The sequence below is a fragment of the Besnoitia besnoiti genome, chromosome II, assembly GCF_002563875.1.
Source record: "Besnoitia besnoiti strain Bb-Ger1 chromosome II, whole genome shotgun sequence".
NCBI lineage: Eukaryota > Apicomplexa > Conoidasida > Eucoccidiorida > Sarcocystidae > Besnoitia > Besnoitia besnoiti.
The window spans coordinates 687,357-712,579 of NC_042357.1; the positions used below are offsets into that span (position 1 = coordinate 687,357).

Sequence of the window (25,223 nt, forward strand, 5' to 3'; positions counted from 1 at the left end):
TAGCGGCAGGCACTCTTCGTTGCGCGCCGCGGTCGGTCTAGCCGTGACTACTGTAGAGGCAGAAAAAGACTGTATCCGGATCGTGCTCAGAAGACTATCTGGACTTTTTCATTGCAGTCCGCTGTTAGAATAGCAAGAGTTTGTAGCGACACGGTTTCAGTTTAGGATGGAGGCGCAGAAGGTCACGCAGAAAGGAGGAAGGTCAAGTCACCTGCTGCCGTCCAGCCTGGCTTTCCCAGTGCCAACCTGGCTTTCCCAGTGCCAACCTGGCTTTCCCAGCGGAGAGGTCGATCGAAACAACAGAGTGCATGTGTGCGGTGTGTTGACGGAAACTTCGCTTCTTCGCAACATACAAAAATCGGGTCGCCGCGAGAGCGACAAAGTCTTTTCGTGCAAGGTTTCTCGGGCATCGCGGCACTTCGCACAGCCATGATCCCGAAACCCCAAACTGGCAACGAGGCAACGGAGTCCGCGTGAGCTTCGCGTGCATGCTGTGCTCAAGTGAACGCAAGTTTTCAGTTGCTGTTGTCGATATCACCCTTCACAGAGCGCAGAACTCAGTTTTGAGAGGTGGCTCAAGCGAAAATTTGGGGGAAGGAGGGGCTGGATGGTCGGGTGTCACACAGATATGCTCACAGCGGAAGGGTGCCTCTTTGCCTACCGGATACCTACGCTTGAGAAGCTCGTCGCGGTCGGTAGAGGCTTCAGTATCGTCTCTCGTCGGATCCTCAGAAGTCTCGTCACCACAATGTTTCCCGTCGTCTCGGAATTTCGTACAGGTAAAGGGGAGCTCTGAATGTATTTCTTCTGCAGCAAAAGCGATGAACGGTCGCCGCGTAGCTCGGCCGGGCAGGTCTCACAGGGCGACATCACATCTCGAACATCCTGCACAAAGTGCTTCAAAAGTGTATGAGAACGCTTTAGGCATTCCATTTGACTGGGCAGCGTGCATCAGTCCCGGAAAGCACTGCGGATAGCGACGGACCCCGTCGTTGCCCTTGATCGTGGCGGCGGGGTGACACAAAGGCAAAATCTATAGTGCATCTTCTACGCTCGAGGCCTTGCAAGGGCTACCAAGTTACTGCGGTTCGATCTGGAACTCTACATCGGCATCGAGACTCCACCTAGCGCCAAACACTCTCTCTCATTCGAAGTCGCCTTCATGCAGAAGGCTGGAAATCTCCCGCGTGCGTGGACGTCGCAATGATCATGATTCTCTGTGCGTGTGTCTGATGTTTTAACGCATGGCAGCCGAACACTTCCTAACGAGTCGGGAGATTCAACCTAGAGATCACGCGATTAGGCACTCGTGACCCGCTATGATCCGCTGTGCTACTGCATACTCAATACCGGAAATGCAGCAAGCCCCTGAACGGAGCTCCTGCGCATGTTCGTTTCGCTTCCGTGCGGATGCAGGAGAACAAGGTGACTATCAGTGCGTTCTCTGTCACAATCCGGTGAGAATACGTGTCGACATCTGAAGCGGCGGCCGCTTAGAGGATGTCGCTTCCTCAGTGCTGTGGAGCGGTGCCTTCAAACACAGGACACAAGGTTGTGATGCCTTCGTCTTTCCGCGCAAGGGCCTCTATTCCTGCGTTGCTGCTACACTTCGAGTTGATTCTTCAAGCCACACGCGTGTCACAGACCACGACGGGTTACCGCCACGAAGCTTGAGGAAGTCGCTTTGAGAACAGTATCGGGTCTACACGACCTCCAGCCGGCTTTCCTGAGATCTGTGCGGTGTCTTGGTGGGAGGACTGAATCAGGCTGTTCCTGTGCAAAGTACTAGAACTCAGACCGACAAGAAACAGAAAAAACGATTTCGCTTTGCGCTGAAAGAAATATGAGGACATGAGCATCACAGCATTCAAGTGGTGGCGGCTGCCATGGGTCTGCTGGCTTGCCTCCGCGCCCGTCCACGGGGCTGTATTGCGGTGAAGCTAACAGTGTGTCTGCGCAATCTCACAAACACATTTTCCTCGGAAACGACGCAAGGCAGCGGTTTGTGCCAATCCAACGCTTGTACAGCAGCAGAAATGCGGGTAACGACTAGCTGGTATCCCGTGATCCCCGGGAACAAAAGACACCGAGCTGTCACGGTAGAGTATCTTGACGCAATGATGACGGGCGTGCCCTAACATTGTGGTTTCTACTGTTTCTTCCTATGCCGCTCTCTACGAAAGTGGGTGGTAAAGTGCAATTCAGGAAAAAGTGACATGAACGCCTTTTCCGCGGAGGTCGGCGGCCCAAACGGCTAGCGCCTCGTATAACAAGGCGGGTCTTTGCCGGTCTGGAAGCAGCTCTAATCATGAGCGAGGCGGCTCTGCGAGAGTCATTCACAGACTCGGTCGTTTTGCTACGCCAGCGCGAGTGTCTTAACTGAGAAAAGCGGCACGAAAGAGCGGATAGTGAAAGTGGCACAAAGTGCGCTGACCGCCCTCGTGAATTGAGCGTGAATGCTCGCCCAGCAGAATTCATGCTCACGCATGCTGAGTTGGCATAGCACGGACAACGCCGCCAGCACATGTCTGGTGGTGTGAGGTCTTCTCCTTCGTTTGCATGACCTTCTTCTCCTGGAGGTTTTGGCCGCCGGTCTGCAGGGATCAGGGATTTTGGTTGGCCTCAGCCTCGCACACTGAACAGAGAGTCCTGGAAGGAGAATATCGAGTTCCGAACACGCGAGCCTCGGTGGCAACATCCGTTCTGGAGGAAGAGAGGCGCCAGTGAGGTTCGAGCGCGCAACGCGATCCAGGCTGAGCGTGCCTGTTGAGAGGCACGAGTCGAGAGTCTCTATTAGCTGCGCCGGCTAGGGCGTGGCGGTCAGCTAGGTGGCGCCGCAGCTCGTCGGCAAGCGGAGTTGCTCCAGAAACGCTTGTCTGCGGTTCTTCTGCGCTCTGTCTCTCTTGATTCTGTTGATGTTCAATCTCCTTTAGAAAAATTCGAGGAGGTCCTGTGACGCGGAAGGGAACGAAAAACCCCGGAGAACGCACAGCGAGTGTCGGCGTGGCGACGATGACTGCGCACAGCATGTGTTTCTAAGCCCTCGATCACCTTTTCTCGCCAGGCGCCTGTTGCGGCCGAACAAATCCAGGGGACGTTCGCTTTCTGTTGCAATTCCAAGGTCTCTTTCTTCGCTTCTTTTCTCCTCGTCTTCCGTCGTCTTCTCCACAGTGCGCCCTGAAATCTGATCGAACTTCCTTCGACAATTCGAAAGTCCGCTGGTGTCTGCAAAAGGCGAGCACAGGACCGTGCAGTAGTAGGGCAGACTCGGCCGCGCGCGTGGTACTGCAACACAGCGGCGACGAGGCCCGCCTGGTGTTTCGGTCGTATTTTGGGCCCAAAGGATTCGTTTCTACGATCTGTGGATCTTGTGTGCGTGTCTGCAGTGTATATTCTGCCCGTTAGTTGCGCTTCTGGCGGCGGCAGTCTTCAGCTGAAGATTCTTGCGCCGCGAGAGACCCTCTTTTAGGCAGTGCCTCTGCATACGCAGAATCGAAGCTGCTAAGCTGCCCGCGAGCGCGCGGTCGATAGGACGAGACAGAGCGAGAACGCACCGATCTGCCAATTTCCAGACGCAGAACGACGAATATTCCTTGTTTCCTGTTGGTATTCCGTCCTCTTTTTCCTCGCGTATCTTCCCACGGCATTTGCGTGCCGGCTCCAGACCTTCACCCGCTGAAGTTTCGTTTGCAAACGGACTCGCGGGCGCGAGAGGGGAATCGTTTTCGTCCTACTGGCCATACTATCATGCCCGGTTCAGCTGTCTGCTTGAGCGATTGTCTGGTGTTTTTTCTACCGTTGTGTGTAGTGTATCAACAAGGTAAACTCTCTTTCTGTGTCCCAACTTCTTCTTGTCGCGCTTCGCGCCCAGTCTCCAGGTTTTTTCTCGTCCTTTTCCGCGGTGTCTGTCACCCAACCTGCGCGGCGCGCTCGAATACTCGGGTTCGGCATGCTCCAGTACGATCTTGAGGTTGATCTGCCCTGTGGCCTGTGTGGCGTGTCTTTGGTTTCGCTCTTTCGCCTGTGAATTTCTGATTTGCGGACGCTTTCTGTTTCGTTATCCAGAGCTTGCGGAAATATTTCGTTTCGCTGTGAAGTCTGTTTTCCTCGTCCCGTCGCCGCGGAGGCCACAGCTCCAACCGCGGGTGACGTACAAACAGCCGGTTCACGTGTGACCGCGCGGCGCATGCAGCCCCTAGTGGTACCTTCTTAGCCCAAACGGCCGCAATCGAGGGGATGTTTTTTTGCTTTTCCGTTGGTCCTGCGCATGTGGCGACAGCTCTCTCCCACAGGAGTTCTTGGTTGCTTTCCTCCTTCGCTTCTAAAGTGGGCGTGAGTGTGGAGGTTGCTTTGTCTGGAGTCAAGCCCTCGCTCTGTGTTGAGTTAGTTCGCGGGGGGTCCGCCGCAGTCGGCTGCTGCAGCCGAAGAAACTCTAGAGACGTGCGGCGGCACACCTCCGGACACCGTGCAGGGGTGAACGGTGTCGAGAGAGCGTTCTTCTGGTCTTGGGCAGCCCCCTTTAGAGGCGACCACGGAGGCCGTCAGTCGGCGTTGACCTAAGTGACTGCGCGCGCGGCGTAGACGCTTTCGTTCGTTGGTGAATCTGGGGGTTCACGCGGTGGTGCCGAATCCGCGACTACGGGACAGGTTGCCGTCACGATTTCCTGCTGCGGGCTGCTTTTCGCGGTTCATCACGCCAAACGCAACTCGAGCTGGGTTTCTTGAGCAAAAGCCACGCAGCGCGTCGCGTGAGACAACGCGGAAGAAACCCGGCGCCAGCATGGCGAGTCAGATCAGCGGCGTTGGGCTCGTGGAAGGAGGTCGCGCGATGCATCTTCCTCATGCGAAACTCGGCACGGACGACGCGTGCCGCGCGGCAGGGCGAGAAGGTCAGGCCCCTGCAGCCGCGCCGGTCGCACCGCATGCGGCGGCTGAGCTCCAGTCCTCCGTCCCATGCGATGAGAGCCGAGTCGCAGCGCGCCCGTCCACCCGAGAAACCTCTTCAACGCCCTCGTCGACTTCAACGACGGAAGCCGAAGGGTCGGAGGAACTCCTGCCGTCAGCCAAGAGCCCTGCAGATTCTCCCCAGTCGCTGGAGACTCACGAGGCGACCGCGTCCCCCGGTGTAGGCGGCCCTTCAGAGTCCTCGCTACTCACGGGACACCTCGTGAATGTGCGCAGCTGCCAGATGCCGGACGACGCGCGATCCTGTGGTGCCGATTCCCAGGCGGCAACCAGCCCTCTCTCAGATCCCCCCTTCGAGGCGGACTCCGCTAAAGCCCTGCCCGCCACTGCGCGCGAGGAGACCGGCGGCGGCCCAGCGTCATCGTCTGAGGAGACTTCGGCGAATCTTCAGGGATGGCCCTCGCCGTCGTCGCTTTTAACTCACTCGCTGTCGCTGCCGCAGCCCGTGTTCGCGACCGCCCCCTCGCTGGCTGCGCTCGAATCTGCAGAGACGACGCCCACGTCGTCTGTCTCACCCTCTTCAGTCTCGCAGATCGCGAACTTGTCCCGCAGCTCACTGCTGCTTCTGGGCAGCCTCACCCCGCATCAGCAGCTCGCGGCGCTCGTGGGCGCGGCGAGCGGCGGAGCCTGCGCCGCGCACTTGGGCTCCGCGGGCGGGGGGACCTCCCCAAAGGGCCTGGCCATTGACTGGCAGGCTGTGCTGGCGGGAGCCTCGGCCGACGACGCCTCTGCAGCCTGCAGCCCGCTTCGAAGGAGTTCCTGCCTCAGCTCGCGGACCTACACGCGCGCGTCGTCTACCATCTCGCTCTCTCCTGAGTCGACTGTCAAGCGCCGAAAAACGAGCACTGGTGAAGTGTGCGACGCCGACGGCGCGGCTCCGCCGTCGTCTTTGCCCTCGCCCCTTTCCGCGGCCGCCCCTCAAAACTCTCTGCTTTCTATGTTTGCATCTTCGCTCGCTTCGACTTCTCCGCTTCATTTCGCGACTCCTCCGCCGCCCGCGCTGGGCGCGACTCGCGCAGATGCCGCAGGAAACAGTCTCGGGTGCCATGTGGCGACCCTCTCGCCCTCTTTGCTTTCTTGTTTGTCTTCGTCTCTAGCCGCCTCGGCCTCGCCTGCCGCCCCCACGGTGACCGCCGCCGATCTGCTCTCCGCGGCTCTTCAGCAACGGCAACTGGAAACTGCCGCGCTGCTGTCCTACGCGGCCTCTTCGTGCTCGCTGTCTCCCGCGCTCTCCGCCGACCTCGCGTCCCTCCCCGCGTCTGCCTGGTTGCGTGCGCAGAGGTCCCCCCCAGCCGCCGCTTCGCCGGTCTCTGCGGCGGCTGCCACTGCGCCCAAAGCGCCTGCGTGCCGCGCCTCGGAGTCGGCCGCAGGCTCGCAGGAGCCTGGCGCGGACGTGGAGGCGGCGCTCGCGCTGCTGCAGCAGAATCCGCACCTCCTCGCGGAGCTCTCGCGACTCTCGAGCCCCGCGGCGCCTCCCAAGGACGCCGCGGGTCGCGGAGCCCTGCTGGAGGCCCAGACGCCTCCGGAGTCGAGCCGAGAGGGCGCTGCGCAGCAGGCTGACGCGGCGGCGCCGGACGAGCAGCAGCCCGCCGACCGGGAGATCTACGTCCACCGCGTGCGCAGGAGCCCGGAGGGCGCCAAGCCGGATGACAAGGTCCGCCTACGCGCCTTGAGCAAGGGCGTTCCAGTGCCCTCTGCAGCGTCGCCTGGCGCGACGCTCGGTGAGGACTTCGCGGCTCGCGCGCGCCAGTGTGAGCACGTGCCAGGTGTCTGCTTCGACCGCTGGAACCAGGGCTGGATCGCGACCTGGCGCGAGCATCGGCGGCCTGTCCACAAGCATTTTTCCGCAAAGAAATATGGCTTTGAAGAGGCGCGCGCGCTCGCCATTGAACACCGGCAGCTCATGGTGGCCAAGCAGCAGGAGCAGCAGGCCGCTGCGCAGACCGAGTTCTCGACTTCGCTGTCCGCGTCAGTCGACGCCCTCACCCCTCAGCGCAGAGGCTGCAAGTCGCCAGACGGTAGCGGCGCAGCCGCCACCCTGACGGGCTCCTATGAGAGTGCGCGCGTAGGCCAGAGCAGGCTTCAAGGCGAGAAGGCGCCGGGGGCGAGGGGCGACCTCGCTGCGAACGCAAGCCTCGAGACCCCGCGAAAAAACAGACCCGCCGGCGGCGCAGCGCCTCGCGACGCATCCGTCCCCAGCGGCGCAGTTGCAGAGCGGCTCAGTGGCGCTGGAGGAGAGAAGGCTGGGGGCGGAGAGCTGAGCTGGAGCCAGCTCGTCGCTCGCATGCCGAGAGTCGAGCGCGTGAGCTTCGACTTCACAAATCAGAGGTGAGCAGTCCTCCTTCGCCGAAGCAGCAGTCCCTGGCTACGCTTAGAGTCTAGGGTGCCTGGAATCGTTGACGTTGACAGTGAGAGGGTGAGAGGTCGCCCTGGGCATTCGTGCATGCGTGCACGTGCTTCAAAATGTACGGAGACGTCCGGCGCTGGGCGTTCAGGCATTCATCTACGTGCTTGCCTGGGCTCTGTGGATGTTTTCTCAGTTGGATCGCGCAGTGGAAGCAACAGGGCTGCACGACGTACCGCCGTTTCTCGGTCTCCAAGTTCGGCTTTTACGGGGCGCATCGGCTCGCGGTTGAGTTCAAGCAGCAGAACTACCACCCTGTCGCCTCGCAGAAGCCAGCCGCCAGCGCGGAGAGCTTAGCCGCTCTCTCGTCTACGTCGCCGCTGACCGCGCGCTCGACTCGCACTGCCGACGACAGGCTCGCCTCCTCGCGGACTCCGAGTCTCGCAAGGCGCCAGAACTTGGCGAAGGGCCGCCGCGCCGGCGCGCCGGGCGAGCTCGTTCAGGGCGTCATCCCTGTGAGAAGCGAGGAGGTCGCGATGAACGCCGCGGCAGGTGTGCTGCGCGGTCCGCTCGCGTCTGAACTGCCCAGCGTGCCCCGTCGCGGCATCGCGGAAGGCAAAACAGGGACCAAGACAGAAACCAACCCTTTTTCCCCTTCCTGCGGCGCGTTCCCGGTCCCTCTGGCGGGCCTCTCGCCCTCCGCGTACGCTCAGGTTCTCTCTGGCTCGTTCCTCAGCGACGCCGCGGCCGCGGTGCGCAGCCCGTTGCAGCAGCGGCAGCTCGCCTCGCGGGACGGGGCGGACCCCGATCAGCCCGTGGAGGCGGGGAGCACGCAGGCCTCCAGCGGGGCGGATTCGCCCATCGTGGCGGATCTGCATCCAGGGGGGTCGAAGAACTCTGCGGTGGTGCCCCCCCCCTCTGTGAATGAAGCAGCGGCCTGCATGGCTTCAGGGCCCAATGTGCACTCAGAGACGCCGTCTCCGGTGCAATCTAGCTCGCTTCCTCTCTCCACCTGGCACTCGGCACGGCAGGCCTCGCCGCTGGGGCGTCACCCGGAGACGCCCGCGGGCGCCGACTGCGAAGTGGACGCCGAGCCGCGCGACTCCCCCGCGCCCCTTTCATCCTTTGCGCACCTGCCGGCGTCGCTCGCGTCGCTGCTGTCCTCATCTACGCTGCCCGCCTGTCTGCCGGCGAGCGTGACGCCGACGACGCGCCGTGGACGAGCCAGCCCAAGTCCCGCGTCGCGCGCGTCTCAGAAACGCCCTCGAGAGGCCAGGGAGCAGGAGGCTCGCCACGCGCTGGAGTCTCCCGCGGCCCTGACCCGCGGCCTCGCCGCGAGTTTTGCGTCTGCGGTCTGTCCAGGGGGACCTACGCCGGGCCTGGCCAGTAGAGGAAAGCCTACAGCTGCGGGCGAGTCCGCAGGCAGGGTCGTGAGCTCCTCCATGACAACTGCTCCCCACGAAGATGACGCCAGCGGCTCCAACGCATGGGTGAGCAGTCTCGTCGCACTTGGGCGCTGGGGTAGGGAGAGCGGGGGGCTGTGAAGCGACAGAGTTGTTATCTAGGAGACGCCAGGCGCCCCGTCCGTACCCGAAAATTCAGCTTGAGTGGCCTTCGAGAGAGTGTCTGTGTGTGAAAAGGTGCCTCGCACGAGAACGCGAGTCTCTCTCATCTAGAAATTCCACTCCAGGCTGTGTGTTGATGGCGTATGTGGCGGCTCGCGGTGGGCCGTCTTGATGAAGGCGGCAGGCCAGTTGTCGTATTGAGTGGGTGTCTACGTAGGATGTCGCCGCACGCGATGACGACTTGCGTCGCCTTAAGGTCAACTGCGTCCCCACAGTCTTTCGGGTTTTGCGTCTGTGCGCGGTGCCTCCTTCAGCTGGGGCTTCCTACCCCGTTCGCGGCGACCCCCGGAGACCCCGCTCTCGCGCACGCGTCGCGCTGGCCATCTCTGGCCTCGCAGTGCGTGTCGGGCGCCGCGTCGTTCCCTTCCGAGTCGCAGGCGGCATCTGTCCCTGCGCCGCAGGAGGGCGACGACGCGGCGGCGGCGCTGCGTCTATACAAGATTGCGGTGTACTGCATGCTCACGGACCTGAAGACAAACTGCCTGGGAACGGTGTTTGCCTCGCTGCCCCATACGGGCGAGAAGGAGGCGGCCTCGCTGATTCAGCCCTCCGTGGAGCTGCTGGATCACCACATCCAGCGCGTAACCGGCGCCACTGGTCTCGAGCAGGTGGCGGCGTACGGGAACATATTCTTCGGCTGTCTAAAGGCCTCCTCGCTGCCCAGTTCGTATTCCGGCAGCGAGCAGGCGGCCTTCCTCACCGCGCTAGCGAAGATGGAGGGCGGACCTGCAGACGCAGGGGCGCAAGCGGGGGTACCCGAAGTGCAGCTGGGCGGCCGCGCGGCGCAGGACCAGACAGAAGCGCAGAGACGAGAAGAAGCGTGCGTGGCGATCTAAGAAAGTGCTAAATCGGTATAAGAGCGTGCGACGCCGCAAGGCGGGGGCTGGGTGTCTAAAAAAAACTAGACTGGTCAGGACGCAGGGGCTCCAGGGAGACTCTGATGCGCCGAAGGTGGAGAGCAGCAGGAGACGAGCGGAAGGGGAGGACGTCCGAGTACAGGGCTGAGGTGGAGAAAGGCGAGAATGCATGTGGCATCTTGCGTGCTTGGCGGCGCCTTGTGGGTGGTGAGACCCCTGGTTTGTATACGTATTATGCGTATTTGCACGTATATGCGACGGGGAAGGGGCATCCACATGCGCGGTGCAGCGACCCACGAGGCGCACAAGGGTTGGTTGCACCAACCCTTGAAGCACGAGCTATGTACGTCGATTTGTTCTGCCCGAGGTCACGCATGTCTCAAGCGAGACGCAGTTCGATTCTGGTTCGCGTATATCTGTTTATATGGCGCGCGCACACAAACGGAAGGGGACGAGGGTCCGTTTCGCGAGGGGTGTCGCCCCGATGTTGGCGGCAGGGTCTCCTGGTGGTGTGCGTCGTGTACGGCGTGGCGCGTCTCCTGTGAGCAGAGCCTGGTTTCGTCTCACTCTGTTTTCAGTAGATGCGGAGCTAGGCGAACGTCTGCTGGTTCTATCTCTGGTGCAAAGCGAATGACCGTGCATTTTCCCCGGTCTGTTTTTTTCTGCGGCGCCAGACGAGGTCCTCCTCAACGGGCGGGTTGCTTGTCGCCCTGCGTCCTCACACCTGGACAGGGGCTGTCCTGCCTGTCGTCCCTGTTGTTTTTCGTCGCCAATATCCACCGGGCCTGTTTTTACTCGCCATCGCCATGTGTTTTTGTTAGCCGCCAATCTGGGATTCCGCAGATGCGAGACGCACCCTGTCCAACTGGCGACCGAGCGAGGTATGTCTTTCCTTCTGTTGGGTTTCTTCCCCGGCCTTTTTCTCGAGTCTTCTCCTCAACACAGTCCCTCCAGGTTCAGCCAGGAAGGAAAGGGCACTAGAACGAGTCTTCTCTGCTGGCAGGCAGGGGATTAAGGGAAATCTTTGCTTTCGCGTCGCTGGCGGTGCTCGTCGGCGCGAAAGGATGTCTCCACGCCTTGTCACTCTGCGCTCCTCTGGCGAACAGAGAGGCTGCGCATAGTCGGAGGAGGAGATCTTCTTCCTCTTTTTTTCTCGTCGCATGCAGAGAGAACGGGAGAGGAAAATGCTTTTTCGTTCTCGCCTCGTGTGCACGAACCAAAATCCCTCCATTGTCATTGTGAAGAAAAAAGCGATCGGCGAGTCTCTCGCCGTCACAGGCCTCCACGCCCACCTCTGCGGGCTTTTTGCGGGCCCGCGGGCTCGTTCACTCATACGCGGAGGCTTCTGCGCCGACAGCGCTAGGCGCTCGTTCGTGAAGGGCGCCTGCACGTAGCCAGAAAAACGTACACTTCACACACGTTCGCGCGCTAGACGGACTGCAGAAAAGCAGCCTGTTTGCCTAGAGCGAAGCCGGAGCGTAGACAGAGGCTCGTGGCTGCTATTTTCCAAAAGTGTCGCCCGTCTGCGCGACTCGACTCTTCTTTCCTTTCCACCGTGCCTCCGGCGCACCACGAGTCAAGCGAATCGGCACAACGCGTCTCACATCTAAACTTACGCGCCTTTTCGACGCACGCGGGGCCTCTCGGCCCCCGGGCTGTCGCGTACGGCATTGAAGGCGGATGACAGCTCACGACAGGCACCCGGTGGGGGCTTTCAGCGGCTACCGAGAGGCACGCGGCCGCTGGCGCCTCGTTGAATTCAGGCAAACAGAAGACACGTGCGGATCTCCGCAGCTAACCGAAGTGGCGTATACGCTGTACGCCAGGAGGCGCAACGGCCCTCGGCGCGTTTCCCGCGAGATCAAAGGGCCGCTGTGCCTCATCGCATCACAGCAGCAGCTACGCTGGACGACGAAGGCTTGCCCGTGTCTCATGAATGCGGCCCTACATGTGTTTTGAAACCCGGGGAAGTATGTGTTTGCCTGGCTCGTAGCTATCGGAGCATGCCGGCTTCGAGCGCTGGGCTGCGCCAGGCCTCGACCGATGTCCGTAGCAAGGAGAAAGCTTTCTGCAGCGAGGATCAGACGTAGGCTGCCGCCTCCCGACTGCGTCCTGTCTATCGAGCCCGCCAAAGTGTTTTCTTTGCCGCTTGACTGCATCTTTAGCGTCTCCCGCTCGGCAGAGTTACTTCGCCAGTGCCGGCGGGGCTACGGGTTCCTGAGCCTGTTTTTTGTTTCGTGTGACTGTGTTTTCTCGTGGCACGTCTTGCCAAGCCAGCTGCCAGATGCTGACCAGGGGCCTGCGAGTTGCCCAGCAGCACCTGCTGGCTGGTCCGTTTCTTCCACCCTAATCACGCATGCGGAGGGTCGTCGCGGGAGGGACGTCCCCAGGGCTGCGCCGCTTCTCGCCTGGCGACAAGCGACTGGCGCCGCGCATCCTGGATAGCTTCATGCGTCAACGCGTCTCGCACGCGCGATACTCACGTCTTCTGCAAACTGCGAGATACCCTACCACAAATCGGACAGCACCAGAACTCGCGAACGCGGGACCTGGGGAAGGAATGTGACATGGAACACAGAAACAGGAACTGGGCTCCGACAAGCCTCCCAGAAAGCGCGACCCGTCGTCGGGGGCACGCCACAACCAGATGTCTGCACTCTGTGGAAAACGAACGCAACTACGCGTCTGAGGTGGGCCTACAGGCAGACCGCGACGTAAATCAAGAGTAGAAAGAGGTTTCTGTACAGAACCCAGACGCACGACGAACGGAACCGACTTCGAGTGCCCCTTACGGACGAGGTGGACAGCCAGACATTCGAAACCGCTGCAAAGAGAGGAGCGCCCCCACGCGGGGAAGTGTCTGCGAAACAGCCACGAGGCGCGCCCCTTGCGGACTGCGGCCGCGCGAAGCAGAGAGACGACCGCGAGGCCACGGGCGCGCCTCAGTCCAGGCCAAAACCGAGAGAGACATCGCGCACACTCTCCCTCGGGGCGGGCTTCTGCGGCCGCCACCCCCCCCCCCCTGCCAGCGACAGAACGCTCGCAGGAGGCGCCGCGGCTCCAGGCGACCACGCGTCACGTGCCAGCCGCCACCGACCTCCTCGCAATCCCGCGATCCTGCTTTTTCTCTCTCTTCCCTTCTCCCCCCCCTGCCTCCTGCTGACGGGAAGGCCTCCTGCCTTTCCTTCAGCTTCTCTGCACGACGACCCCCCCCCTTCTAGCCCAGTCGCTCGCGCAGAGAGTTTCTTTCGCTTTCTTCTTCTGTCTTGCGAGCCTCGCGCGGCGCGCTCACTTGCCGATGAAGGAGTGCGTGCCGAGGTGGTTGTAGATGTCGCTGGGCGTGGGCTGGATGACGGCCCACTCGTACCAGACGCGATGCTCATCGCCTTCGCGGGCGACGTAGACCTCCAGCGCCTCGCCTCGCCGGACGTAGACGGGCACGCGGAAGGGAAGAAAGAGAGGGAACCAGCTGAACATGCCCTCGGAGAAGGAGCGCGGGTCGATCGAGATGTGCACGTCCGCGTACAGACAGCAGTGAAAGTAGCCCGCCAACCCGTGCACCACCGCGTCCGCCTTCATCTCCCACGCCAGGCGCGTCCGCCGGTGCCGCCACGCCGTCAACTGCGCGGCCGCCGGCCACGCGCGCCGCGCCCCCGCGCCCTGCGTGGCGGGGCCGGCGGCTGTCCCCGCGGTCGCGCCGGCGGCTGCAGTGGCGTCGCCGGGCGGGTCTGTCTCCTTCTCGCCGGCGAAGGGCAGGAGGGGCTCGGGGTGTCGGAAGTGGAAGCACTCGAGGGGGCCCTCGCGGCCCGGGCGGTAGACGGCGAAGAGGTCCACCACGTACGGCGACTCAAAGTGCTTGGCGTCGCCGTAGCTGTCGATGGCGGTCCAGAGGCGCGGCGAGCTGACGGGCTCGAGACTGGAGACGTACGCGGTCGGAATGGAGACCCCGCCGCGCTTGAGCAGCTTGCGCTGCGCCCCGTGCAGGCACTCGACCGAGAGCTCGTTGTCCCCGAAGCTGCCGAGGAGCTCGGAGATCAAAATATCTGCCTTCTCCGTGACTTCGCGGCCCACCTCGCGCATGTCGGACTCCACCACGCGGACCGCGCGCCAGCCTTCGCAGCGGTCGTGCTGCTGCCGCGAGCGCAGCGTGATCACTGCGTTGCAGTTCTTCTCGACCGCGTAGAGATGCACGCGGCACAGCGGAACCTCCGCCTCCCGCAGCGCGTCGAGCGCCGCCTGCACCAGCGGCCCGCGTCCCGCGCCCACTACCATGATCACCAGTCGACCCTGTCGCCCGCCGGGGAAGACCTCCGGGATGTGGCTGTGCTCGCGGCACTGCAGTCCGCCCAGACACCACTTGTAGGTCGCGGCCGAGGGCGACGTCGGCGCGCCCCGCCTCTCGCCCTCCTCGGCCTCCTCCTCCTCGTCCCACGAGTCGCCCCCAAAGTCGCTGTCGGTCTCGACGTCGCGCCGATGCGACGACGCTTTCTTTTTCTTCTTCCCGCCCTTTGCCTTCCCTGCGGGCTTCTCCGGGCTCGCCGCCGAACCCTTCTCGGCGCCCACCGCGCCCGCCGCAGGGCCCCAGATCTCGCGTAGTCGCCGGAGGGTCGCCTGGCGGTAGCGGACGTACTTGACGGGGTCACGCTCGAAGACTTCGTAGTTCATCGTGCTCAGGTTGTCCGCCAGCGGCTGCATCGGCGACTGCAGCACGTCGCGGTAGGGCGCGGCGAACAGGGCGGCCGGCGGCAGCGAGGGCAGCTGCAGAAACCGCGCCACGATGTAGGAGAGGTACGGCTGCATGTCCATCAGCGGCGACGGCGCCTGCGCCTGGAGCGCCGCGGATTTCGCCTCTCTGCGCGCAGGCGACGCCGCGGCCCGCAGCGCTGGGAAGGCTGCGTCGTCCGTGGGGTCGAGCGCGGGCGCCGCGGCCGCCGCGACGGAGGCGGCGGAAGCGCCCTCGCCCGGCGCCTCCTCCTCGTCGTCCTGCCGCAGAATGATCTTCACGCGGTGCTCCGCGCAGCGGGCGAGAAACGAAAAGTGCCGCGGACTGAGCGCGACGCTCAAGCCCCGTCCCCCACTCTTGGCCCCCCGCTTGCCGCCCTCTGCCTCCGCGGGCGACGCGGCGGGACTCGCGGGGTCCGCCGCGCAGGTGAAGATCGCGGGGGAGACGAGGACGGCGCGGATGGGCTCCGCGAGCCAGCGCGCGAGGTCCTCCTCGCTGGGGAGGTCTGGCGTGATCTCCAGGCAGAGACCCAGCGACGCGTGGTGCCCCACGAAGGAGCGAATCAGCCGCCACTGCTGCCAGGGGTCGCAGGCGGGGGGGCGGAGGCCGCCGCGGCGCCGCGCGTCTCCCGCGGATAGACGAGCGGCAGACGCAGCCAGACGGACGGCGGCTGCAGCTGGCTGAGAACCGCGCGCAGCTGTCGCGCGTACTCAATCGGCACGTCGCCCGCGTGCGGCACCGGCGCGATGATGGCGTACGCCCCCACGTGCGCCGCCCACTGCATCTCCCGCTTCCATGCCGCCGCGTGGAACGACCAATGCGCAAACTGCCGAGGAGGCCGCGGGGCCTTGAGCGCCGCGGCGGCGCCCTCGGACTCGGCCGCGACGTCAAACGCGACGCAGAGCGCGTCGTCCGCAGCGGCGGCGGGCGCCGCGGCAGAGGCGTCCTCCCTCTCCGCCGCCCCGGACGGGCCTGGCGTGGGGGCGCTCGTCGCCGAGGAAGACGAGGAAGAAGAGACGAGCGAGAGGGCAGACGCGCAGAGGTGCCGATCCGGTGCGATCCACGGGGAGAGTTCGCAGACCACGGAGGAGGACCACGTGTGGGAGTCCAGCGCCAAGTCCGAGCCGGTGCTTGGCGTGAAGGCGTAGCTCTCGGGGAGCTCGGTGAGGCCGCCGTCCACGCCGCGGAAGGAGCAGGTCGCGAAGGAGGCAAGTGCGGAGGGCTGGCGACCGCCCGCATCCGCCTTCTTCGCTGGGTCGACCGCGAAAACCGGCAGATGATCCAGCGGAATCGAGGCGCGGACCGGCGCGCGCGCAGCTGCAGATGGGGGAGACGAAAGCGGCGCAAAGGCCGAGGAAGAAGAGGAAGTTCGCTGCGCGCGCAATGCGTCCGCCAGGGACAAATCCGAGGACGCAGCTGCCGTCGGAATGACCACAAAGTCGCACTGTAAGTTGCTGCGAACCGTCTGCAGATGCGAGCGCAGCGACGCCGGTGTACGTACAGCCGAGTGCGAGAGGCCCACCCCGAAATACACTGGCGCCGTCAGGCACGAGTCCGAGGGCGAGTGAAGCGGCATGGTTAAAAAAGAAGCGAACGAAACGCCACGGGGCGATGGAAGAAGGCGAAGAGGCCGCAGGCACCCGGGCACGGCAGGAGGCGCGCGAAAATCAAAAAAACGCTCCTGCGAATGAAGAAGCCCTCTTCTCCGCGTCGGCAGGAACTGGAGGTCTTCAGTATTATACGGCCTCACCAGGCAGTGAGCGCATAGTGCATGTGTCTGTTGACAGGTACGGAAAGAAGCAGAAGAAACTTGCGATTTTTCGGGGCTTCGCGGAATCACACCGAGCCCGCGCTGCGGTCCACAGGGAGACACGGCAACGAGCCCGATAAGCTCGTGACGACCGATGCTGGGAAACTGGCGCGCGAAAAAATGTGGGGTTTAGGCCCGTGGGCCGCGCCTCGAGACGACGGAGGAGGAAATAGCGGCCGATGGGAAGAAGCAGGAAAGAGTGCAGCACCTAGAAAGAGAAGGGACGAAAGTCGCCGACTTTCTCGGGTTCTGCGCGTGCAGCTGTCACCGGTTTGTCGCGTTTCGTCTGTGCGTCTGGACAACGTCAAGGGCGCCTGTCGGCACGCGCAAGAAAAATCACGCATGTGGAGGGAGGGCACTTCGCGCAGCCAGTCTCGCGACAGCTCGACGCTTCTGACCACGTAGTAGGGTCGCGAGAAGCTGTCATAGAGCCTCTGATCAGGCTTTAGAGTCTCTACACAACCAGGGCGACTAGGAAACACACGTTTTAGCCGATGAAACCGTGCGCGTATTGGTTTGGCCCCCGTGGAGAATTCGGCGCTTTGGTGTGCGGACGACCGCGAGACACATGCGGCCGCGAAACGGAGCGATAACAAAAAAAAAGAAGCGTGCATCTGAGAAAGAAAGGAGGCGGACGACGTGTACGTACACCGAACCACAGCCTGAACGTCCACGACGAAGTGTGTGTAGTTCGCTGTGTCGTGTTTTCGTGTCTGCCCTTCGTCGTTTTCACGCCGTTGTCTCGAACCGGAGAAAAATCCGGATGTCTGGGGCCGACTCCTGCCATTTTTTGCTGCGGCTCCACCGTCTGTTTAGCCTTTCCGCCGGTTCCTGAGACCCTTGTCTCTTTGTCGCTTCCGCACGTACGGCCCATCCATCATTATGATTCAAGCGATGATGCGCAAATTTGAGGTGGAAGTGTGGCTATTCGTGGGCTGAAGGCATTACGGACTGTGTACGCGACAGCTCATGATGCTCATGTCTTGCACGGCGAGTTTCGCCGTTTGTAGCGCCGTCTTTGTTGGTAGAGAACTTCGACCTTAGCTAGTTCGTTTTTTTCGGTTTCTCCCAGTTTCCTCGTTCTGCCAGCCTCGCTCCACTCTCTCCTTGCCCTTCTTTCCTGTCCGCCCGCGGCTGTGCGCGTGTCCGTGCCTCGTCCGCGTTCGTTTCGTTCTTTTTTTCTCCCTTTGCTGGTTTCTTCGCGCGCCTTGTGAGACGATACTCTTCCTCTGCCTTGAGTGCGTTCGCGTGCACTCGACTGGGGCGAGACATCCTCGCGAAACGGAGGGAAGAGTGACACACATGCGGCCAGCAAAACCTGAGGAGACCTGGTGAACTCAGTCAATCTTTTTGAGTCGCCGCACAGAGCGTTCGACTTCTCTAGCTCCTCTCTCTTCTTTGCTGTGGTTGTGTGCCGCGCTGCCTCAGGCGCGAGGCTTCAACGCGCTCGCATCTGGCGGGGGACCTCCAACACGCTCAGGCCCGCATGCGGCGTCGAGGCGTGTCTTTTCGAGTTTCAACTCAGTCGAAAATCGTCGCGCTCGTGAGCCTTGCGCCGTTTTCGCAGAGCCTCTGAGGCGAGCTGCAGCGCGTTTGGCAGTCGTCTTCCGCGAGGCGTTCCCGCACAGCCCGTCGCGCGGGGGAAGGACGGAGGCATGTGCAGCTGTGTCAGGAGCGGGGTGCTCAACAACTGGCGACGACGTGCTTCCTCTCGCTTTCCTGCTTCTTCTCCGCTCCCTCGCTTGCCCACGCAGTTTCCACTCGCCCGCGGCGCGAGAGGAGAGTCAGCGGCTTACGCATCTGCTGCCAGGTTCGGCGGCTGGGACCAAAGGATGCACGCGCCGTGGCGCTCCGCGTCTTTCTCCTCCCTGTCTCTGCAGCGGAAGCGACCGCGTGAGAAGCCGCTCGGCGGTGACCCCACGCGACTTTCCGCCGGCGGTTCACCTGTCCCCATGCCCCGTGCGGGGTTCACGCACGCAGCGGAGAGCCTCGAGGAGGAAGAAGACATCGAAGACGCGGACGAGGGGAGAGAAGAGAAGGCAGGCGAAGATATCTCGGGTCCTCCTACTCAAATTCGGCCGTCCTCGACTGCGGGCTTGAGCGCATGCTCAACCCGCCGCGTGGACTTCTTCTCACCCGAAAAGGCCTCTCTGCCTGCGGCGCGGCGTTCGGCCTGCTATCGGCTCTCGGAAACAGACAAGGCAGGCTTACTCGTGGAAGATGCGCCTGCAAAAGAGGACGGCACGCGCGGCTTCGAGAAGGAAAACTGGCTCCTCAGACAGGCAGGCAACACGCACCAACCTCCGAACTTCGCGGCCGCCGCAGGCCCCCCTGAAGGGGCGACGGAGCCCAGAAAGGGGCCCTCGGGAGTCGAAGACAAGTCAGCTCGCGAGCCGCTGTGTGCGACCACCCTCGCGGGCAGGAGAGAGCAAAAGGATGTGCGAGAAAACGGCGGACACGGAGGAAAAGACACTTGGGCGGAGACGCGGTCGGAAGGAGACAGGGCGCTCGGGGCTGATCCATATGCGACGCAAGCTCACGGAGAGGCTCGAGAAGCTTCTCTCCGCACCCCCAGCTGCCCTCCCGTCGCATCCATTCGCCGCGGCGCGGCGCCCACGTCGCTTCTCGCTGCGCAGTCCTCCGGTTCTCCTGGAGACCCCCCCTCTTTGCAGCTCTCGCGGTTTTCTTCTGCCGCAGCACGCGCCTCCTCGCCTCTTCTCAGTCCGCTCGTCGCGCCGCTGCCGCTTGAGGCGGGCGCATCTTCGCAGGAAGCGCCGGCGCATGCATCTCCCTCTGTTTTTTCTGCTCCAGAGACTTTTTCAGCTTCTCGCTTGCCCCCAGAGGGCCCGTCATCTTCGTCTGAGGCGTCCGCGCTGCTGCCGGAGGGACCCGCAGCGTCTCTCGACGTGGCTGCGTTTCTGCGACGGCGCGTGGCGGCTGAGCGCGCCGGGAGGCTGCTTCTCTTCTCCGCACGAACGCGGCGGCGCATCGAGGAGGAGCTCCGCAGAAAGCGCTGCGCTGAAGCCGCGGAGGAGGCGCGCCCAGAGGCCCGCCCCGCGCACGCCGCGGAGGGCGGTGGCGCAGCAGAACCCCAGCAAGGCGCGGAGCTGAGCCGCGTCGAGGAAGGCATTTCAGTGTGCCCCCAGAGAAGGGCGCAGGGCTGCGGCGCCGAGCAGGCGCAGCCACATGCTTGCCCGGAGTCGCACTACTTTGCAGCTGCTCTGCCGACGTCTTCCTCTCCTTCTGGGGCGCTAGAGCTCCGCGCGAGCACGACGACGAGTGTGACAGATATCGAAGATATCGCGGACTGGCTGGACGGGCCGCGGCCCTGTGCCCAGGCGCCGGCGCGTTGGGCTCCAGGGCCCGCGGGGGGGGGCGTCTCCGACCGCGGAGACAGGGCCGGGGACGCGGGCGCGGCGGGAGGCGCGCCCTCCGCGCACGGGAGTTTCGGCTTTGAGAAGAGCGAGACTGTGGGAAGAGAACAACAGAGTCGGGCGATCGAGGAGGAAAGCGAAAAACGCGAAGCAGACGAGCCGTGGTATCCGCTGAAATCTACAGGGCTGCCCTCCGTCACGGACTTCTCTGCGCAGCTCTGGTGCGAACGGCAACTGCAGTTCACCCTGCAAACGGGTCTCCGCAGAGAGACGCTCGCCATGAAAAAAGGTGGGAAAGAAAAGCAAACGCCAAAGGCGTTGAAGACCCCAGAACTCTGAACAACCTGCATGCGAGAGAACTCAAGGTGGCACGTGCCCTTCGCGGCGCCTCGGGAGCCGTGACGCAGACCTCTTTCACCGTAGTCCCACGTGTCGGCGAGTCTATACATCTCTGTGTGCATATGCGTGCATCCATACGTACTTGCATACATACATACATACTCACATACATGCATACATATATATGCATATATTAGTAAGTACATAAATACATACATATGTAAATATATATACATACATACGTACATACACATCTACACATTCATATATGTATATATATATATATATATCTGTAAACATATATACATATACCGCTCTTTTCTTCGTGAGGCCTGGTAGGCAGCACCTCCAGGCGTTGTCGCGTCTGCTTATTTGTTTGGTTTTCCCGTAGACTCGTGAGGCACTTTGACGGTGAAGGAGAGTTCTCCAGAGCTTGGACGTATTGTAATGTCCTTTTTCTTTGGGTCGCTCTTTTTCAGGAACCGTGCGGCATCTGGCGCTCGAGTTGCATCACCACGAGATGGAGGAAGTTGTCGTCGAGACAGAAGAGGAGGTCTGTCTGCAGCTTCCCTGCGCCAGAAGGTTCAGGGCGTGCCGCGCCTGCTGAGTTTCTGTGGGCGGGGCCTCATGCCGGGTGGCACCTTCACACGGGCTGCTCGCTGGTGTCCCTTTTACACTTAATAAATGGGACTCCCTTTAGGTGTATATAAACTACCTTTTTCTGAGGAGTAGGCGTTCCATTTCTTCACATGTTACCCCCCCCTTTTCCACCCCACCACTTTTCGCCTCTCGCCTTTCCCGGTCTGTCTTTCTCTCGCTACGCCGGTGCCCCAGTCTTGTCCCCTCTGCGCTCGTCTGCGAGTTTTTCTTTCCTCTGTAGACTCCTTTGTGAGACCCGCGGCGTCGTTCTCGACGGTGTCGCTCATGGCCATACCTCCTCGAGCGACCAGCTGGAGGGCGATTGAGCCACTCTGGTTTTGTTGCAACTCGCGTTGAGTGGCTTAGCATCCTTTTGTCGCTTCAGAGAGGCGTTCTCTCGGACCGCGCGCGCGTGCAGGGGCCGCGGCCTGTATCGGTTGCATGCCGCGGGCACCCTGTAGATTTCTTCTCTCCCGCAGCCTCGTTTCGTGTTGGAGTGCGCCCTTCGCCGCGGCTGCATCTCGCGACACGCGCGTGTGCGTTTGTTCGCTTTCTCGTTGCTCGCAGGCGATGGCCTTCAAGCTGCTCAACTCGATTCAGCAGCTGCAGCAGCTGCGCCAGCGGGGCGTCTGTCGCGAGTTGTGGGTCTTTGGCCCCGTCGCGGGCCTGATGGTCCGCGGCGTCATCGACGAGCTGCGAATCGGGCGGCTGGCCGCTGTGCCTCCAAGGGCCCCCGCGGTCGCTCCTTCCGCCGCGGGGAGGCCTCACTCAGGCTGGGCTCTCATCGCCCCAGGAGCAGGCTTTTCCGAGGCTCTCCAGGCCGCGCGCGAGCTCCAGCTACCGGACTGGGAGAACGAGCTCCTCAGCGACGAGGAGGCGGGCGTCAGTGGAGGGGGCGAAGGCCCGCGGCCTGAGGGCGTCGCGGGCGAGACTGCGCCGGCGCTGAGGAGGAAGACGGGCGCCTCGCCGCCTCCGTGGGACGCGGGCCCCGCGCCCGCCACGGCGCCGGAGGCCTTTTACATCCTCATCAGCGACAACAAGACAAGAAGTGTGAAGAAAACGCCCTGCTTCGCGCAGAAGCAGACCTCTGCGCTTCAGCTCCAGGTAGGTGACGCAACAGAGAGCCCGACTAGCGAGCCGGGCCGCGTCGCAGTTTCAAACCGTTTTCAAAGCCCCTCTTCGTGCCCGCCTATCTCCGTCCCGCTCGTTCCTCCGCTCGGCCTCTGCGCGAGTGTGGTCACACATATGCCTATATGCATACCACTATAAATTTGTATTTACAAGTATACGCATGCATGCTTATAGGTGGAGATCTTTATATGACTGCGTGGTTTTTGGGGTTCAGATTTACTGGCAACTGCTTAATCGGCTGCGGAGAGAAGAGCTTCCGCTGGACTCGTTTTTCGCGGCCTTCAAGTTGGACAGCAGCGCGTGCCTCACGCACCCTCTCCTTCTCGCATCTGCCCAGGAGGCGGGGGTCCTCGCGAAGGCCGCGGCAACAGAAAACGCCGAAAGATGCAGACCTTGCGCGCATGCAGCGGAGACCGAGGAATCTGCAGGCCCCTCGCTGCGCCTGGAGACCCTGCTGAGAAGCCTGCAAGACGAACTCCGCGGACTCCCGCCGCTGTGGAGGGACGTGCACGTCGTCTACGAGTGCGAAGGTGCGGCGCCCTCAGAGGAAGGATCCGGGCGGAGGGAGGGGGGAGGGGGAGGGAGAAAGAGAGACGGCCAGCAGACAGAAAGCGAGGCTGGTGGCATGCGCTACCAATCAGATAACAGCTGAAGCTAGACTCTATGTCACACTTAGTAAAATGGGATTCCTAGGTTTGTATAAACTACCTTGTTTTTCAGGTTTTGGACCGGCGGGCGGGTTCGAGAACGGGCCGCCGCACAGGCATATGCGCTCCTATATATACGGTACAGCCGTAAGGCCTGCGGACGCGTCTGCGTGTTTGCATCGGTGTCCTACGTGTGCGTGAGAGGAAAGATACGCCCTCAGCTGCGCAGGCGCGAGAGCCGCGCGAAGGCGGCAGCGGTGGACTCTGTCTGTGCGACTCTGTGTGTGCCTCTAGGCGAGGAGTTCGCTCGCGAGAAGATTCCGTATCACGCCGCATCCGTGGACTACTCGCTCCAGGATCTGACCAGCTGGTGGCGCGGTCTGCGGCCCGGCGAAGCCGTGCAGGTGCGTTTTTCTTTCAGCCGTCGGGCTGCCTGTCCCGCTCAGAGACATTTTCTCGCAAGACATATGACCCCGATTTCGCGGAAGCGTCCACGCCAAACCGCCGCTTCCTGCTCGGCGTGGAGCAGACAAGGAGCATCCGCCTCTGTAGGGTTTAGGTTGTTTGCATGCCAGTGTGCGATAACTCCCCGCGCGAGTGAAGGGGCTATACGTCAATCAACCAAGCGAATTTTAGGGTCCAGCTCGCGTCCGCCGGGCAGAGAGGAAGGCGCCTACCTGCGAGAGAGGGAGAGCTAGTGGCGGGGGATGCGATAGGCAGCAGACGAGCCTGAGAAGCGGAAAAACAGTCTGTGGGACTGGCGAGAAGAAGAGAGGGGGGCAGTTCTCGGTGGAGGTTTCGCGGCGTAGTGTAAACGAAGCGATGTGCGCTGGCAACTCCGGCATGATTGTTTCCATCCGACGCCGTCGCCTGCGGCTGCATCGTCTTGCTTGTTGCATTCATCCGAAAAGTGTGAAGGGTGCCCTATGTTCGACTCTTCTTCGCTTTGGATGGTGACGTCGCTCTCATAAGAGCTTCGGACGATGTTCTGCGCGCTTGGCTTCCGCTGCGTGGGCCTTCTTGCGCTCAGGCCTCGGAGAAGTGGAAGTGCATCAACTGCCTTTTCCTCGCGCAGTGTGAGGCCACGCCGCTTGGGGACGACGAACGAGCGGCGGCGTTGCGTGAACAAGAAGAGGCGGAGGCCGAGAACAAGAGAGCGCTTGAGGAGTTCGACGAGGCGGCGGCGCTTCAGCAGGAACAGGAGCGTCTTCGGGGGGCCCTCGAGCGAAAACAACGCGACCATCGCCGTCAGAAGCAGCCCTCGTCGCGTGCAGCTTCAGCACCACCGGCGAGGAGCCAAGAACGGCCCAGACAAAAAGAGGCCGAAAAGCAGGCGGCAGTCTGCTCCTCGTTCCCTTCTGGCCTCTCTTTGGGGGGGTCGCGCGCGCCTCCCTCCGCCTCCGCTTCTGTGTCTTCCTCGTCTGTTTTGTCTGTGTCGTTCTCGTCGTCGCTTTCGACGGCCGCCCCCCCACCGGCGTCGCCCCTCTCGCCTCCGCGCGGGCCCTTTTCTGGAGCCTCTTTGGTTCCTCCTCGCTTGGCGCCTTCACCGGGGGCGCTGAAAGACCAGCGCCGGGAATTCCACTTCTCTGCGGCGTGCAGCCACACGTTGGTAGCTGTAGGCAGCCACGCGACCCCCTGCGTAGAGTTTGGTAGACCTGCTGCAGCCAGGCCGAGCAGTGAGCAGCAGGGCGGCTCAAGAAGGCGCTTCGCGGGGTTTCTGTCAGCCTCGCAAGAAATGGAGGGAGGCGATGGAAACAAGACGACAGAGAAAGATGAGGGGGCGGAAGTGACGCAGCCCCGACAGAAGCCCGCGCCCGAAAAGGAGCCAGAGCAAGGTTCCACGCACGCATCCATGGTGTCGGTACAGCATAGATGTTCCAGTCAGCAAAACACGCGTCACTCCAGTCATGTAGGCGATTTTGGCAGATGTCACACCGCAGTCGTCTCTTCTGTGGTCTGCCTCGAAATGAAAACGGCCCGAGCGGATGCCCCGCGTGCGTCGGGGCCGCCCCTACCAGCGCGTGCTGCTTCCGCAGGGGCAATGTCTGTTTCCGCTGAGGCGTGTAGCTACAGTGCTCGAATGGAAAAGACGGACGGGATAGAGGGAACGTTTTCCTTCCAGGCCTCAGAGTGTGAGGCACGGATCAGCTCAGCCAAAAGGAGAAGAGAGGACGCCGACACTGCGTGTGTCGACCAAGAGGACGAAAGCAGGAGAGACGAGGCGGAATCAAGCCAGGCCGCGGCACGGCCAGAGGGCTCCGAAGGCGAGAAGTCGAGAAAGACGAACCAAGCGGGGGGTTGGAAACCGGAGAGTAGAGAAAGAGCGAGGGTTGTAAGCACGAGTCAAAAGAGGGAGGCGCAGAAAGGAATGAAGAGCGAGCCTCCCATCTTGAAAGGACAGAGACAGATCACGCGTTATTTCGCCATCAAGAAGTCGCCGTGAAGGGTAAAGAGGAGAAAGACACCGTTTGTAGCAGCATGTGCGACTGCTGGAGCCAGCGCCAGTGTATACAGAATGAAGCCTCATGATGGCAAGAGAGGTGGGTGTGCTCCACATCGTAACAACGTTTCCCCTTTTCAGCTCGTAATTTGCTGTATTTGCCTTTCCTTGGCTACTGTCATGGGAAAGCCTCGACAATGTCTTTCACAAAGAGCGAATCGGCTTTCGGCTGAGCCTGCCTCGCTCACGGAGTCGCACAATTACATCTCAGCTGGCGTCACAGTGGTTTGAAAGACGAGCATGACGAAGAAGTAGACAACTGCCATCGC

At 62.1% G+C, this 25,223-nt stretch overlaps 3 protein-coding genes across 3 annotated transcripts; 2 read left to right on the forward strand and 1 right to left on the reverse strand.

Moving 5' to 3' along the window:
- Positions 1 to 4,780: 4,780 nt before the first annotated feature.
- On the forward strand, positions 4,781 to 9,770 carry BESB_034410 (uncharacterized protein; the record flags this gene model as incomplete). Its single annotated transcript, XM_029362027.1, has 3 exons — positions 4,781 to 7,293; positions 7,506 to 8,799; positions 9,189 to 9,770. The coding sequence occupies 3 exons, from the start codon at positions 4,781 to 4,783 to the stop codon at positions 9,768 to 9,770; spliced, it is 4,389 nt and encodes a 1,462-aa protein (XP_029220992.1).
- Positions 9,771 to 13,079: 3,309 nt separating this feature from the next.
- Positions 13,080 to 16,090, reverse strand: BESB_034420 (histone arginine methyltransferase PRMT5; the record flags this gene model as incomplete). Its single annotated transcript, XM_029362028.1, has 2 exons — positions 13,080 to 15,019; positions 15,088 to 16,090. 2 exons carry the CDS (start codon positions 16,088 to 16,090, stop codon positions 13,080 to 13,082), a joined length of 2,943 nt encoding a protein of 980 aa, XP_029220993.1.
- Positions 16,091 to 18,276: 2,186 nt separating this feature from the next.
- On the forward strand, positions 18,277 to 24,897 carry BESB_034430 (uncharacterized protein; the record flags this gene model as incomplete). Its single annotated transcript, XM_029362029.1, has 6 exons — positions 18,277 to 19,987; positions 20,517 to 20,590; positions 21,244 to 21,780; positions 22,022 to 22,337; positions 22,749 to 22,858; positions 23,485 to 24,897. The coding sequence occupies 6 exons, from the start codon at positions 18,277 to 18,279 to the stop codon at positions 24,895 to 24,897; spliced, it is 4,161 nt and encodes a 1,386-aa protein (XP_029220994.1).
- Positions 24,898 to 25,223: the final 326 nt, after the last annotated feature.